This window comes from Otolemur garnettii, unplaced genomic scaffold (assembly GCF_000181295.1).
Source record: "Otolemur garnettii isolate 467f Iridium unplaced genomic scaffold, OtoGar3 scaffold00005, whole genome shotgun sequence".
Classification (NCBI taxonomy): domain Eukaryota; kingdom Metazoa; phylum Chordata; class Mammalia; order Primates; family Galagidae; genus Otolemur; species Otolemur garnettii.
In genome coordinates this window covers 17,986,575-18,001,823 of record NW_003852400.1, presented here as the reverse complement: position 1 = coordinate 18,001,823, position 15,249 = coordinate 17,986,575, and the positions used below count along the sequence as shown (strand labels likewise).

At 36.4% G+C, this 15,249-nt stretch overlaps 1 protein-coding gene across 1 annotated transcript in view; it reads right to left on the bottom strand.

Annotated features, from left to right (window-relative positions):
* Positions 1-3,942: 3,942 nt before the first annotated feature.
* The window catches only part of STEAP2 (STEAP2 metalloreductase), a 26,956-nt gene continuing 15,649 nt past the window's right edge, over positions 3,943-15,249 (bottom strand). The window contains exons 3-5 of the mRNA XM_023507740.1: positions 13,211-13,738; positions 9,876-10,040; positions 3,943-6,484 (exon numbers count right to left, since the gene is read on the bottom strand). Of these exons, the coding sequence (XP_023363508.1) occupies positions 6,197-6,484; positions 9,876-10,040; positions 13,211-13,738 (981 nt within the window). The 3' untranslated portion in view covers positions 3,943-6,196. The remainder of the gene's footprint in view (positions 6,485-9,875; positions 10,041-13,210; positions 13,739-15,249) is intronic.

The following is a 15,249-nucleotide window of genomic DNA, read 5'->3' as shown; positions in this document are numbered from 1 at the left end:
ATTTTGCCACATGAATTTTGGAGGGTCACAATACAGCCCGTAATAGCTACTGATATCCTTTGGATTATGATATGAATTCTTACAAACAACAGATTCAGTAATAGAATATATTTAGCTAAGGCAATAATGGCATTCTTGCCTATAGGACATTGATAGTTTTCACAGTAGTGATAAATTACTATTCTGATTTAATGTTCTATCACTGTACATTTGATCAAGGTGAATCTGTCCCTGAGGAATGTATCCACTCTCAGGGGTTTCAACAAATTTGGATTTTGAACCTGCAGGCCCCAGTGCCTGACTTTGTCAAAATCATCATTTATGTCATGTATGACTTTCCATCTGAAGAATCCACTGCCAAAAGTACTGTGCTAGCCTAGGTTCCTCAGGCTGCCACAAACGCACAGCAACCAATACTCACCTGCTGCCACTTCATAGGGCAGTGCTATCTCTGGGAAGCAGAAGGAAGAAAAAATGGAAGTGAGGCAGGAGAGAAGGGAGCATAAAGGTAGATGGTACTGAACTGGGGATGGCTTTGGATTAAGAGCAGTTAATTGCTTGATCTTTGAGGATATTTCTATGAAGGTCTTAGGAATTATTACACTTTGGAACAGCCCATCTGGGTGAAAGGAAGGGAGAGTTTATCTACTAGCTACATCTTGTTGCTGTATCTCCTTGGTTAAAATTCACTCCTTAAGCAGGGTTGCGAGGGTTAGCTCCCCCAAAAGGTTCCCTACTTCTAATAAAAAGCTATTTGTTGTTTGTCTATAATGCAAATGTAATTGAGAGGCTTGTATTTTACCTGGTAATCCTACTCTCAGGATATGAGCACTTATGCATTTCTAGGCAGCAGCTGGGGAGGCCAGAGCTTCCACAGATGCTATGCACAGGCCCAAGGCTGGTTTCTCCTTGTTACTGGTCAGCGCATAGGACTCCTCAACATACAGCAGTGTGGTGGCAGTGACAGCAGCAGTGGCTTCTTTCTAGGACTACAGGGCAGCTCCAGGCAACTGGAGGGAGGAAGGCTAGAGGTGGGGCAGTGATGGGAGGGCTGTTAGGAAGAGGCAGGAGGAATTAGGCATGGCTGCATGGATGTTGGTGATAAAAACACAATTTCCTATAAAAATGAGTCATGATTCACTATGATACCTCTTTAGTATTTACCCTAGACCAGGGGTCCTCAAACTTTTTAAACAGGGGGCCAGTTCACTGTCCCTCAGACGTTGGAGGGGCAGACTGTGGGCCCTGGGATGAATTGGCTGCTAAGCAGGACAGGCAGTGGTGGCAAAAACACCTAGCGGGCCGGATAATGTCCTTGGTGGGCCGCATATGGCCCGTAGTTTGAGGATGCCTGCCTAGACCATACTGTACTATACACAAAATTCCTGCTAACAGGGAGCTTACAAAATAGCTATATTGTTGTCTCCTGATTTAAAGATGCTTAATGAATACTAATAAAATGAAATCATTTTAAGAATGCCAACACATTAAATGAAGGTTTTTCTAAATGACTACTTTGGTAAAAGACAGAAAAACAAAACCCCTCCAAAACAAGACTATCATGTGTATTGCTTTCTGGATGGTTCTAAAAAGAAATACTCTGAAAAGTATTAGTTGGCCTCCCTCAACTAACTGAAATTGTTATTCAGGAAGGAAAAAAAAATCCATTTGTAGACAACATCACAAGAGAAGTTAAAACATCAAATAGTACTTTTTTATTTAAATGTTTATAAGGCAGATCTATGAGAATGATACAAAACTATGGCATATAATTTGATATGGCATTTTGGAGATTTACAGAGTTTTGGTAAATTTCAGTTACACAGGTATAAAGAAGACAATATATTCCAAGCAGATACAAAATATCTAATGAAGAATCAAGGCAAGAAAATGAGTATAATTAATCAACAATGGAAAATCAAGTGCGCATTATCCTTTAAAAGCTTTCAAAGGTAAGAATTATTGCAGTCTATTTTATTCAACACTGTTAAATGGTATCATGGCAAAGAACGGAAGGCCAAAAAGGATTAGTTTTTACTTCATGTAACAAAGAAAGCCAAATTTACAATGGCTTAAATGCTGGAAAAAGCAGTTGAAGTAAAGAAGTAGTCAAGGTCTTCTAATCTGCCTTCATTAGGGTAATGGCCTTGATCCTCTGCAGACAACTGTCAGGGATCCCGTATACCCAGTGTATATCCACAATCCCAGCAGCGAGATGAAGGGAGGATTATGAACACATCCTGCTCGTCTTTGAGGAGACCCTCTCATAGGCCCCCACTCAGACACTTGTATGCCTTATTGCAAGGACAGTTGAGGAATCTGATGGGCAGTAGTTTTTAAAGAAGTAGGGGAGATAGACTCTGGCAGACAACTTCCACTCCCTGTTCAGGCTGGATATCTGCAAGCTACCTTTAAAGAAAATCTCCAGAGAATTCTTTTTTAAAGTTGGAAAATGTGAAGACCACACAAAAGCATTCTGTGATTTAATTTAGCCCCTAGGAGAATCCATACACTCTGCTGTAATTCTGGATAAAGGCGCGATGGAAATTAAATGGTTTGGAAAGTTAAAAAAGAAACTCAGTATATATGTGTGTTAAACTGACAAAACAGTTTTTAGATCATGAACAGCGTACGTGAGAATTAAGCACTTTATAGTTTCCTCACACTAAAAAATCAAAGAATCTATTCATTCTTGTAAAATTCACTGCTTAAAGAACAGATTGTGCTTCCACTAAAATTATTCCAGTTTCATTTGTTTTACTGACTGATGGATAATTGAGAGTGAAACATTTCATTTTCATGATGACACATCACAAATATAAATTTTGACACTGGACTGAGGTGTGTGCACTGCTTTAAGTCATGAATTTACAAAATAATTTCAATACAGTATTTTAGGTTGTTTACTTATTTCAAAATAAGATTTTTATAGGCAGGTATAATTAAGTTCAGTGGTATAGTATTCCTAGAGAAATATTTATGAATTACATTTATGGCACTTTAAAATATCACATAAGAAACTTTAAGTATCATAAATAAACCTATTTTGGGGAGAAATCTCTATATAGAATTTATTATGAAATAGCTTAATGGCATATGGCAATTAAAAATAATTAAGGTTTTATCATATCACATAAGACGTAAATAATAAATTGGATATGATGTACTTTTGAAGCCCTTTTACACAAATGATTTCTATAATTTAAATGTAGCATAAGTATGAATATACCTTAAGTTATTATCAAATTAATTTTGAAAGTAAAATGCCTTAAGCCAAGGTTATGTTGATTTATAAGAAATTAATCAAGTAGTTTAACACTAGCTCTCATTAGCCAATCCTGTATGTAGCACAAAATAATTATCTCTGATAAATACCTACAAATATAATTTATTCATACTTTTAAATATTTTAAAATTTAAATTAAAATCTCACATGTAGACAATCTGGGCTAAATTTCCACATATATTTTGAAAAATAATGTTAGCATGAATATATTCATATTTAAATGTGATTTTAAATATTCTTAAGAGAGGAGACATATGAAATCTGTACACAACAGCTAAGTAGCATGATACAGCTCATGGTGTTTTCCCTTACAGGAAAAAAAATTACTTGACTTTTTTTTTGCATAGGATTATGACCGTGTATGCGTTCTACATTCTTACAATTTTCTTAGGGGCACTTCTGAAAACACAGACCAAGAAACAAATTTCTACTGTTGAAAAGTTCCCATCACCACTTTCTCACATCTAGCAATTGCAGAATTCAGTCCTACGTCTGAGGCCAAAAGTCAGAAAAATAATTATGAAGAATGATAATACAGAAAAAGAATCACATGCGAAAATAAACCAATTAAAAGTCAATAGTTTTGCATTTTAGAAAGGCTTTTAAACACGTAGAATTATAATGAATGTATTATATTTATTCTAAAATGTCGACATTATTCCATTATAGTACTGAAAAGAGATGTTGCCATTTGAAACAACAGTTGCCATCTTTTATACATTTTCATAAAAGTTTGTTTTTCATATTTTCAAAGGCCCCATTTATCACTATCAGTCATAGTGATAATTTTATTTATATTACTGGCTACTTAATATACATGTGCAAAATATATACTTCAACAGTCATCTAACTTTTAGAAATATTTCATAGTTTCACATTAAATGGCTGAAGCATGGTCTTAGGAAAGGGAAAATTAAGGAACAAGAAAATATCAAAAATATGCTGTTATTTTCACTAGTTCATTATACTAGTATGCTTAGGTATTTACTTTTACAAGTTATTATCACTCTACTGAAATCCTATGAAAAATTAACAAGTGATTACCAAGAGGGGAGAAATATAATTAAAATAAAGAAAATGGAGAGCTCAATGAGAAAGTATAACAGACAAAAATTCACCAAGACGAGAACAATGGAGAATCACGAGTGATTTACCAAACTGACAAGGCAGTAGTAGGAAAAGAGCCATTGGTGGGAAAGCAGCGTCCACTAAATAAAAGCCTATTTATTTTCAGCAGCTAAATTCAGTACTACCTCAGTGGGTAAGTTTAGAAATGTTTAAGGAGAGGAATGCATAGAATTGTATCTTGTCTGCAACTTTCTATTTCAATAAGAAAAGAGCAAATGGGACGTATGTAGGCCGCTCTAACTAAGGTTTGAACAAAATGCAATTTAAATGTGGAATGCCAGCAATGAAAAATTTTATGAGTAATCTGTATAACTGTATGTCTCCAGAATAGATTTATAATCAGCCCCTTATCCTAATATACTGTATGCTTGTAAACTGCTCTGGAGTGAATGCTTGTGTAGGCAGGAAGAGACAAGGAGATGACCAGCTCTACAGAAATTAAAAAAAAAAATTCATTAACACTGCTCTGGTCCTCTTTCTGCTTGAGTCTGTCACTGCACAGGAAGGCATATGGACTGCCATGTGTGTCCAGGCTCATGTTCCAGGTTCGAACAGGGTAAGTAGCATACATCTTTTGGATACATACATCCCACTCTAAAGAATGTCAGTGCCTTTATACAAAAGAAGCAGCATCCAGGCTGTCATCATGAACCTAATGGATGGAGATGGAGCAGGAACTGTATTGCCTAATGGTTAAAACCATGGGCTCTGGAATAATACTACCAGGACTTAAACACTCACTCTGCCACTATTAACCGTGTGAATTGGGGCAAATTACTTTTCTAGCCTTCAGTCTGTCAGATGTAAAATGAACACGAAAACTATCTAGCGAGTAAAGTACTTAGAGCCATGCCTGGCACCTTATAATCTCTCAATGAACATCAGTAAAATCCCATACCACAGAGAGAAGTCACTGGGTAAGCTTAATGAGAGAGATCAGCTGACAACTATCTGTGTATAAACTTGATACTTTTGCTCCAGCTAGGAATAATTATACAATTCCCAGGATTGGTACTATATTAGAGATAGCAGTTTTAGAGGCTAAATATTACCTCTCCCTTGTCCAAATAGTAATATGAAAATGAAGCTGTTTTGTAATGTGATAAAAAATAAAATTTCATTTGCATTATCAATATGTATTTGATGTCTTCAATGTATTTTAAACATAATTTCAGGTTTAATTTGACTTTTAAATTTGTATTTGTTCACATAATCACCTTACTTTGTACAATTAATTACATTCCTCAAACCCTATTTATGAGACAAATATGGGGACGTTACCATGCACCCTTACCTAGATGCTAATGAATGTGTCCTTTCTTGAAAACAATGTGTGATTATGCATTTCTATTTCTTAAGTTGGATAATAACTAAAACCTTACTTAAGTTTCAGGATAAAAAGTATATCTACTGAATTACTTTAAAAGCTTAAATTTCTGCTGGTTTGCAAATTGTCTTTAACATTATATCTATATTATTAACTATTATTTTTTCCTGATTATGAAATGTTGTTAAAATAATAATACTGTTACAGTTGTGCAAAACAAAACAAAAAATTCCCAACTTTCAATAGTATGTTGACTACATAAATCATATTGTCAAAACATGACATTTGTGAAAATTAACTTGAAGAATGTTTTATTACTAATTCTGTTGAAATTTCATTTAACAAGTTTCCACCCACAGGAATTGGACAGCACACTTGCAACCAAACACAGAGGAAGTGGTAAAAATAATGGCATGAGTAGAACTTTAGATGGCAGCTGTGAGCACCACTTCACATCACATGACCGTGACCCTCTCTGGGGAGAGATGAGGAATCGTTCCTCCAATAACTTCTTCTAGAAATTGGCTCTTTTCCCAGCCTTTTTTGATTCGTTTTAGCTTTCGGCTTACACATGGAAGGAGCAAAATGATCTTACCCAGAATTACAATTGAGGGCAAAACAAGAGCAAGCACAAAGTTGGGTGGTGTATAAAATCTGTAGTACTCCTCTTCAAAAGCTCGTTTCCATCCAAAAATCAAAACATGGAAAGTACTTATGAGCAGAGCGACATATCCCAGTGTAGACTTGGGGTAGAGAAGGAAGAAAAAGAAACAAACAATATAAATTCATAAATTAACTCATCCAGCTCCTATGTCTATATGGACACGCTTGGGTGTGTGTGTTTACTGACCGCTCACTCAGCAGTCACCATGGTTATATTTTGATAAAACTATTTTGTCTTATATTATCAGGCTAGTCTTTGTCCTCTACCAAATTAACAATGTTTAACATTTTCATAGATACATATATAGTTATTTACTTACATACATACCTTATGTTTATATTGATATAAATAAGGCCATATTGAATACAGCTTAGTACTCTGATTCTTGCATTAATTATATCAAGAAAGACAATGGGATACTATTCAGCAATAAAAAAGAATGAAATCATGTCACCTGAGGCCACATGGATTGAAATGGAGGACATTGTGTTAAGTGAAATAAGACAGGAACAGAAAGTTAAATACTACATGTTTTATTCATTGTGAAAGCTAAAAAAAAAGTTGCTCTCAGCTGGGCTTGGTGGCTCACACCTGTAATCCTAGCACTTTGGGAGGTGGGTGGATTGTTTGGGCTCAGGAGTTTGAGACCAGCCTGACCAAGAGTGAGACCCCATCTCTACTAAAAATAGAAAAGCTAGCCTGGCTTTGTGGCATGGGCCTATTGTCCCAGCTACTTGAGAAGCTGAGATAAGAGGATGGCTTGAGCCCAAGAGTTTGAAGTTGCTGTGACCTATGATGCCAAGACATTCTACCCAGGGTGACAGTGACCCTGTCTCAAAAGAAAAAAAAGATCTCATCAAAGTAAGAAGTACAACGAAGTATTCGAAAGGCCAGGAAGGGAATGGGGAAAGGAGAATCAGGAGAGATTTTTTAAGTCTGCAAAATTACAGTTAGATAGGAGAAATAACTTCTAGTGTTCCTCCGCACTATCCGAAGAGTGGTATCTATGACTATACTTAGCAATAATATGTAGTTTCAAAAAACTAGAAGGAGGATATTGAATGTTCCCAACACAAAGAAATGATGAATGTTCAACATGAAGGATGTGCTACTCTGCTCTGATCACTATGTATGTACCCTATAAATAAGTACAATTATTATATGTTAAATAAAAAAGTAGTTTTCTCATGACATTGAATATGAAAATGACATTAACACTTTATAATATTCTATTGAATGGATGTGAATAATTTATTGAACACTGCTTTTTGTTGATAATTTACTTAACTTCCAACTTTCCTCAACTATAAATGTGTCCTTAGGCCCTTTTCTGTATTTTGGTTTATTTCCTTAGGACTGATTTCTAACAGGATCACTGGTCAAGACATCTACCTTTTCCTTATAGGTGCTGATATAGACTGGTAAATGCTGCTTCTTTTAAAAATAAATACAAACTTAAGGGTTACAAGTGCAGTTTTGTTAGATGGTTATATTGCATAGTGCTGAAGTCTGGGCTTCAAGTGTAACCATCACCTGAATAGTATACATTGTATTTATTAAATAATTTCTCATTCCTCAGCCCCTCCTACTCTTCCAAGTCTCCAGTGACTATTTTTTCATACTCATGTCCATAGGTACACATTATTTAGCTCCCACTTATAAGTGAATAATGCATGCAGATGAGCCAAATACATACTGTATTTGACTTTCTGGTTTTTCATTTAAGATAATGGCCTCTGTCTAGTTCTATCCATACATGTACCTGCAAGTAAAGTCTTCTTTGTAAAGGTTGTCCACATTCCCACCAGTTGTGTATTAAAAAAAAGTGTGTGTGCATGTATACTCATAAATACAGTCATGTGCTATATAATGACATGTTGATCAATATCAAGATTATGCAACATTGGTTTATAGGATTATAATATCATATTTTTACTGTACCTTTTCTATGTTTAGATATGTTTGGAAACACAAATATTTACCACTGTGTCACAATTTCCAACAGTATTCAGTACAGCAATGTGGGGTGCAGGTATGTAGCCTAGGAGGAATTAAGCTGTGGTTTGTGTAAGTACAATGTACAGTGTTCACATGAAGAAACTGCCTAACATTGCCTCTCTCAGAATGCATCCCTATTATTAACTGATGCATGACTGTATATACATGAATACATATATGATAAAATTAAATGCTAAAGAGTGTTCTCACGGACATTCATATATACACACTAGTTAATAGGTAAATATGAAAAAGCCTATAATGTTAATATGTAATATAAGTAGCTTTATGGCTTTATGAAGGGTACTTCAGTTAGGCAGTTTACAGGTTAAATTCTAAAGGGTCAGCATTCTTTGGTTCCCTAACATTTAATACTGCTTACTTTGAGAACTGTTTCATGTTACATAAAACAATATTACATCAGTAAAATGATGTCATGTCTAACCTCACTGGGAAAATGTCAACTCTTTAGCAGGGAAAATGTTTGCAATTATTCATCTAAATTTATGATGATAATTTGCACTGTCTAGGACCTCTTACAAGAGGGCCTTCTATTTCTTCTGAAGTCTAATTCAACTAGCTAGTGGGAAAGTACTTCACATTCCCTTATCTTCAAAAAGGGAAAATGAATTTAGATAAATGTTATGTCTTTAATTTTAGTGAGATTTTTATATTACCTAAAGAAATAGACTTAAACAAATAGGTGAAGAAATGAAACAAAATTTAGTGTACAACTACAGTAGCAATAATCTGCAAAAATGCACTAATCTGTGTATTGTGCTGTCAACCATTAGGTAGAGCAAGTTTTGTGAAGATAGAGGTAGGGTCTAAGTTTGAGTTGTATATTTTTTCAATATGCAAATTTTTTATTTAGATATTATTAGAGAAAGTGAAAGTTTAACTTACTATACAACACAGTGCTTTGAAATCTCTTTACAAACACATACATTGGCATAAAACAGCTATACTATAATGAATACATATACTAACAAGATCTGTAAGGCTCATAGCTAGTTATCCATTAACCTAGTTACCTAGTTTGCCAGTACGTACATTTATGTGTGTGTAAACATAAACACTTCTTTAAAATATTCAGAATTACCTCCCATTCGAATTCAAATTAATAAGATTTTTCTGGACAGATTGGGATGACTCAAAACATAAAATAATTTGTATTCATTTGGTTAACAATAAATTGGCTTTTGACATTGAATTCGATCTAAGCTAACTTATCCCCCACTTTCAATTTTTTTCTTTTAAAAATAATCTTCATCCTTAACGTAGCAGGCAGTGCTATCAAAGGCTTCCTGTATAATCATCTATTCCACTCTCACTTAATACAGGAGTGCGTCTAACAATAAATTCCTAGATGCATAAAGAGCCCCCAGATTTATCAGGAGCATATTTAAGACTCAACTGCACTTAACAATGAAATTCTGTGCTGCCCAATCCCTTATAAACAACCCACATACCTGAATAAAACTGAACTCTCTCCAGTTTAATGCATTGCTCACTGAAGGGATAGAGGTGACAGCCAGGAGAGACAGTAAGCCAAGGCTCATTATGCCAAAGGAGATATACATTTCAATTCTCCAAACTTCTTCCTCGTTCCACGAGTTTTCAATATTTGCATGAACCTAACAAGAAAATAGATATGAATTCTCTTTATTTGGTAGAACATTAACTGATTTGGCACGGAGTCCATTCTTGGCATAAGGAGACTCCGGTCATATATGAACATATTTAAATTGTATTAATTCAGTTTAACCATTACAAAGAACCTACGCCTGGGTGGGACTGTTCCAGGTATGAGGGAAGGGAAGGGAGAGTTAAACAAAACAGAAGGCTAAGACTTTCTCCTTTTTTGCATATGTGCAAGCAGACAGGGGCAAACCTATCATCACATTTGCAGGGCATCATCATTACAGGGACTCTGGAGTCCAAGATCATGAAATGCTGAGTGGTGGTTTGAGTGTGATGCAAAAGAAGATATTGGCAGTTAGACTTAGTTTTGAGGTACTTTTATAAGCTTATTTACATTTGGTTGAGTATTTGGGGTACACTCTGTAAGAGAATTTCTAAACTACTTCTGAATCTTGTCCATCACATGAATAATGTATCTGTGCTGACTTATTTCTTCCTTCTCACCTTCTCTTCCCAGAAAGCCGTGATTTCCCTAATGATAAAGCCCTTTGGAGAGCAAATATTTAGCTATTTGAGTTGCTTTGTCAGGATCCTTTTCCAACTGTCCAATTGCCTTATTTATAAACAGTATTTTTCCAAATGCCTTTTCCTGACATTAGTAATGCATATATAATCAAGTCAGACAACCCTGAACTTGTGGTATTTTACACACCAACAATATTAGAGTATAAATAAAGGGTTAGACTCCTGCAGCTGAAGTTTTGTTGCTTTTATTTTTTTGGAGTCAGTGTTTTGCTATGTTGCTTAGGTTGGTCTTAAACTCCTGGGCTCACACGATCCTCCTGCCTCAACCTCCCAGGGAGCTGGAACCATAGGCATGTGCCTGGCTCAGTTGAAGTTTTGATTTAAGTAATAATCTAGTCATGGAAAACAGAATCTAACTTAACACTAGCTTGACTTTGTCCAGTTCTAGATAACAATACATTTTATTTTTTAAAAAAAATTACTTTGTAGTCATTAGTTTCTTGAAGCAACCATATAAATACCCTAAAGGAAGCCACAGAGCTCCTTTGTTGAAAAAGGCTCTTACTAACGTCTTCTTGTTTGATGTCCATGCAACAGTACAGAATAACAGCATGCCCAGGGACTATGCCCTGGATCTACCTGCCCTTCCATTCATTCACACCACAAATGTGCTATGTGAATGTCCAGGCACTGTTGTAGGTCTGGGGCATGTATCAGTGATCAATACAAACAAAGATCCTTCCTCTGGTGAACTCACATTCTCATGGGGGAAGGCAGACAATGGTAAATATATTAAACAAGAAAAATATCAAGTGTGTTAGAAGATGATGAGTGCTACTGAAAAAAGAAAAAAGTAGAGCAGGGTAAGCTGGAGGGACTGGGAGTCCTGGGATTGGTAAGAGGCAGGCAGCAGCATTTAAAATGCTGTCCAACAGAGACCTCACAAGAAAGGTGAGCAAGTGATTGCAAGGAGGCAGGGGAGCTGCTTGGGCAACTATGAAAACCTTAGTGTCCAGTTAGGAAAAGGAGTCTTTTTAGAAAGTAAATGGCTTAAAGGTCATCAATCTATTAATTTTCAGAAAATTATTTGAGGTTTGTGGAAATAAGCTTAAGTACTAGAAGCTACATACTTGGGCCATGATGCCTTGGCTCCTTATAAAATGCAAATGCTTTTACATATTTGTTTTGGTGCAACGTCCTTGGCTTTTGTTGAGAAATGCTACACTAAACAGCTTCAGTAAAACTCCCTATATTACATTTTTGGATTGGGAATTAATGAGGAAAATCATAGTCTACCTCATCATCAAGCTCCTTCCATGAAACTCACTCTGAGATTTTTTTTTTTTTTTTGTGGAGAACTAAGTGCCAGAAAAGCTTCCCATGAGGAACTACATTTTTTTCTGCTTTTGATAACAAGAGCCTTGTAAGTAACAGTATCTCCTTTTTCACTGTATCAGAATCTTAAAGCCAAAGAAGTGGTATAGACATTCTTAGCCAGCAGAGGTATATTCTACTTTTTCTCCTGCTCTTGACTTCTTGTTCTGTTTTATATTTTTGCTAGTTCTAATTTTATTGTGTGTATATATTTTTTTAAGAATCTTGCTCTGTCACTTAGGATAGAGTATACTGGTACAATCACAGCTCACAGTAACCTCAAACTTCTGGGCTCAAGTGATCCTCTTATCTCAGCCTTCTGAGTAGATATGACAACAGGTGTACACCATCATACCTGGCTAATTTAAAAAAAATTTTTGGGCGGTGCCTGTGGCTCAAAGGAGTAGGGCGCCAGCTCTATATGCCAGAGGTGGTGGGTTCAAATCCAGCCCTGACCCTCCCCCCAAGAAAATTATGTTTTCTGTAGAGATGGAATTTCACTGCATTGCTTAGGCTGGTCTCAAACTCCTGCCTTCAAGTGATCCTCCCACCTTGACCTCCCAAAGTGCTGAGAGTACAGGAATGAGGCACCATGTCCTGTCCTATTGCATGTACAGTATTTACTGAGAGTTGGCTCATCATCTTTTGGAGCATGGTCAATTTTAAGGCATTAAAATAATTAATTATTCAATGTTGAAAGTAATCATTGCAATGGTAACGTTAAGAAAGGAGGCAAACCCCCCACCCTCTACTTCTCTGCTTTTACTCTGCAAAGAAGGGGATGGTAGCAGTTTTTACCCTACATTATTTTGAATCATCCTCACAATTCTTTTTTTTGAGACAGAGCCTCAAGCATCCCCTTGGGTAGAGTGCCGTGGCTTCACAGCTCACAGCAACCTCCAACTCCTGGGCTCAAGCGAGTCTCCTGCCTCAGCCTCCCAAGTAGCTGGGACCACAGGTGCCTGCCACAACACCCGGCTATTTTTTGGTTGCAGCCGTCATTGTTGTTTGGTGGGTCCGGGCTGGATTTGAACCCACCACCTTAGGTGTATGTGGCTGGTGTCTTAGCCACTTGAGCCACAGGCGCCGAACCATCCATCCACACAATTCTTATGCAACAACACTGTTAGAAGAACAATACCTCTTTCTTCTTAAATATACCAAAAGTAGATTTTCATTACAAGGTATGGTAATTTTATGCTGTGCACTTTATACTGATAAAATATTTTACTAGAGTCAGATAAATAACAAGCATGTTCAGTACCTGCTGATAAGCCATGTTGAGAAACAAGTATCTCTCTGACCTTCTCATTGGTAAGCAGAGGCTGTAGGCAACATGGACCACAGCAAAGAAAAAACTTAGTAATCCCAGCTGTTTTCTACACTGTAACCAGGTCTCCAACCAAGGCGGGAATCTTCTATACTTAGTGCCGTAATAAAGCTGATAAGCGGCCGCCAGGAGACCTGCTAGGTACACCAGGGACAGCAAAGTGATGGCAACTATAGGCAAAGTTTTGTTCACAATTTCAATAGGAATCTTGTAAAAGTCACTCTGCTGGTTTCTTGCATATGGATGGATCACATCTCTGACAAAGGAATATAGGAAGAAAAAGGTAGCCAAGCTTATGGCTACCACCACTGGCCCTCTCCAGAGAGTAAATAATCGCAGGGGTAAATTTTCAATCTCTCTGGCTGATGATAAGGATCCCAAGTCAATGGGAGTGAAATTCAACTGACGGGCAAGTTCAATGACTTGTTGTCGAGCCTGAATATTGTTGCTGCATATATAAACCTGTGGAAAAAAATAAAAAGAAACATTGTTACTACTGTTGTTACAAAAATGGTAAGAGTTGCATGCTTCACTTTATCTATGGAGCATTCCTTGTGATGGCCTTAAGTGGTGCAAATGACTAGGTTAAGAAGATAAATGCATTTATTAATTTATTAGCCTATTAATAGATTTTTAAATAATGTCATATAAATCAAAAAAGTCCTTGCTACCTGTGATAACATGAAAATAAAATGTGGGAAAATCTAGCTGCAACCTGAAATCCTCAGAGCAGAGTTCTGAGAGAAAGGGAGGCAGGTGGAAATCACGGAGGCCACATGGTTCAGTAGCAGTAGCCAAGTAAGAGCTCCCCTCCAAGGGTGGAGGTGGAGTCTGAGCTGCTGGCCAAGCTCTACTTCCTTTAGCTTCTAACTCCAGTAGGGGGCAGGACGGGACTGGCTCTCCCTGCCCCTCACAGATACTACTAGTTCTAGGACTGTAGTGATTCCGCCTAGTGGTGTGAATGCAAGTGCTATTGTTACAGATATTCAGCAAGAGCTAGGATGGGCACCAACTCGCATTGTCATTTGCAACTAAAAACCTCTAAAGTAGGTCATAATGCTGTATCATTCATAAAACCTTTAGGCTTAGAAATTAAAATACTAAGTATCTTTGAAAAACCATGGATAATCTCAGTATGTCATTGGTTAATCTGTGAAATTCTTTCATTTTTAAGTGATGATATATCTGGCAAGTAAAAACATGACGTGATATGACTTAGTTAATTTGAATAGAAAAGCAACTGCCATTTTCTAAGACTAAGATATTACTTTTCTAGGAACTCTAATGATAAAATGGGTGTGGGTAAAGGGCGCTTCTATACTACCAAAACCATATATTTGAAAATTCAACAAGTATTTATGGAGTACGAAGTTCATTGCTGGAGTGAGCTAGTATTACTAACAGGTAGGTCATCTCAGGTAGGGCTAGAAAAATATTCCTGTAAAGTCTCCAAGCAATGTTTGAGGGAAAAAAATTCCTAAATATATCCCTGAAGATGTTTGTGTAAGTGCTCTGAAATAGAGCACATTGAAATATTTGCATGCTAAACCCATTTTACCTAATGGTGATAGTACAGAGCTCTTTAGGTTAATCAATCTTATATAACATTACCCGGATGAATGACAAACCCTGTACTATTATACAAACATTCATGAACTTCTAAAATAAAGGAATAGGAAAATAAGGAAAAGCATTCTAAATTAATATATTACAGTTGTCACAATCCATTTGGAAAGTTTCTTTTTTTTTTTAATTAAATCATAGCTGTATACATTAATGCAATCATGGGGTTTGGAAAAGTTTCTTAAGTTATAAAATTTTATAGCAAACCTAAAAGTAAGGATCAAATGTTCACAATAAGGGAAAAAGCACTCTAAAAACAAATTAAAATAGGCAGTGCCTGTGGCTCAAAGAAGTAGGGTGCCAGCCCCATATGCCGGAGGTGGCGGGTTCAAACCCAGCCCCGGCCAAAA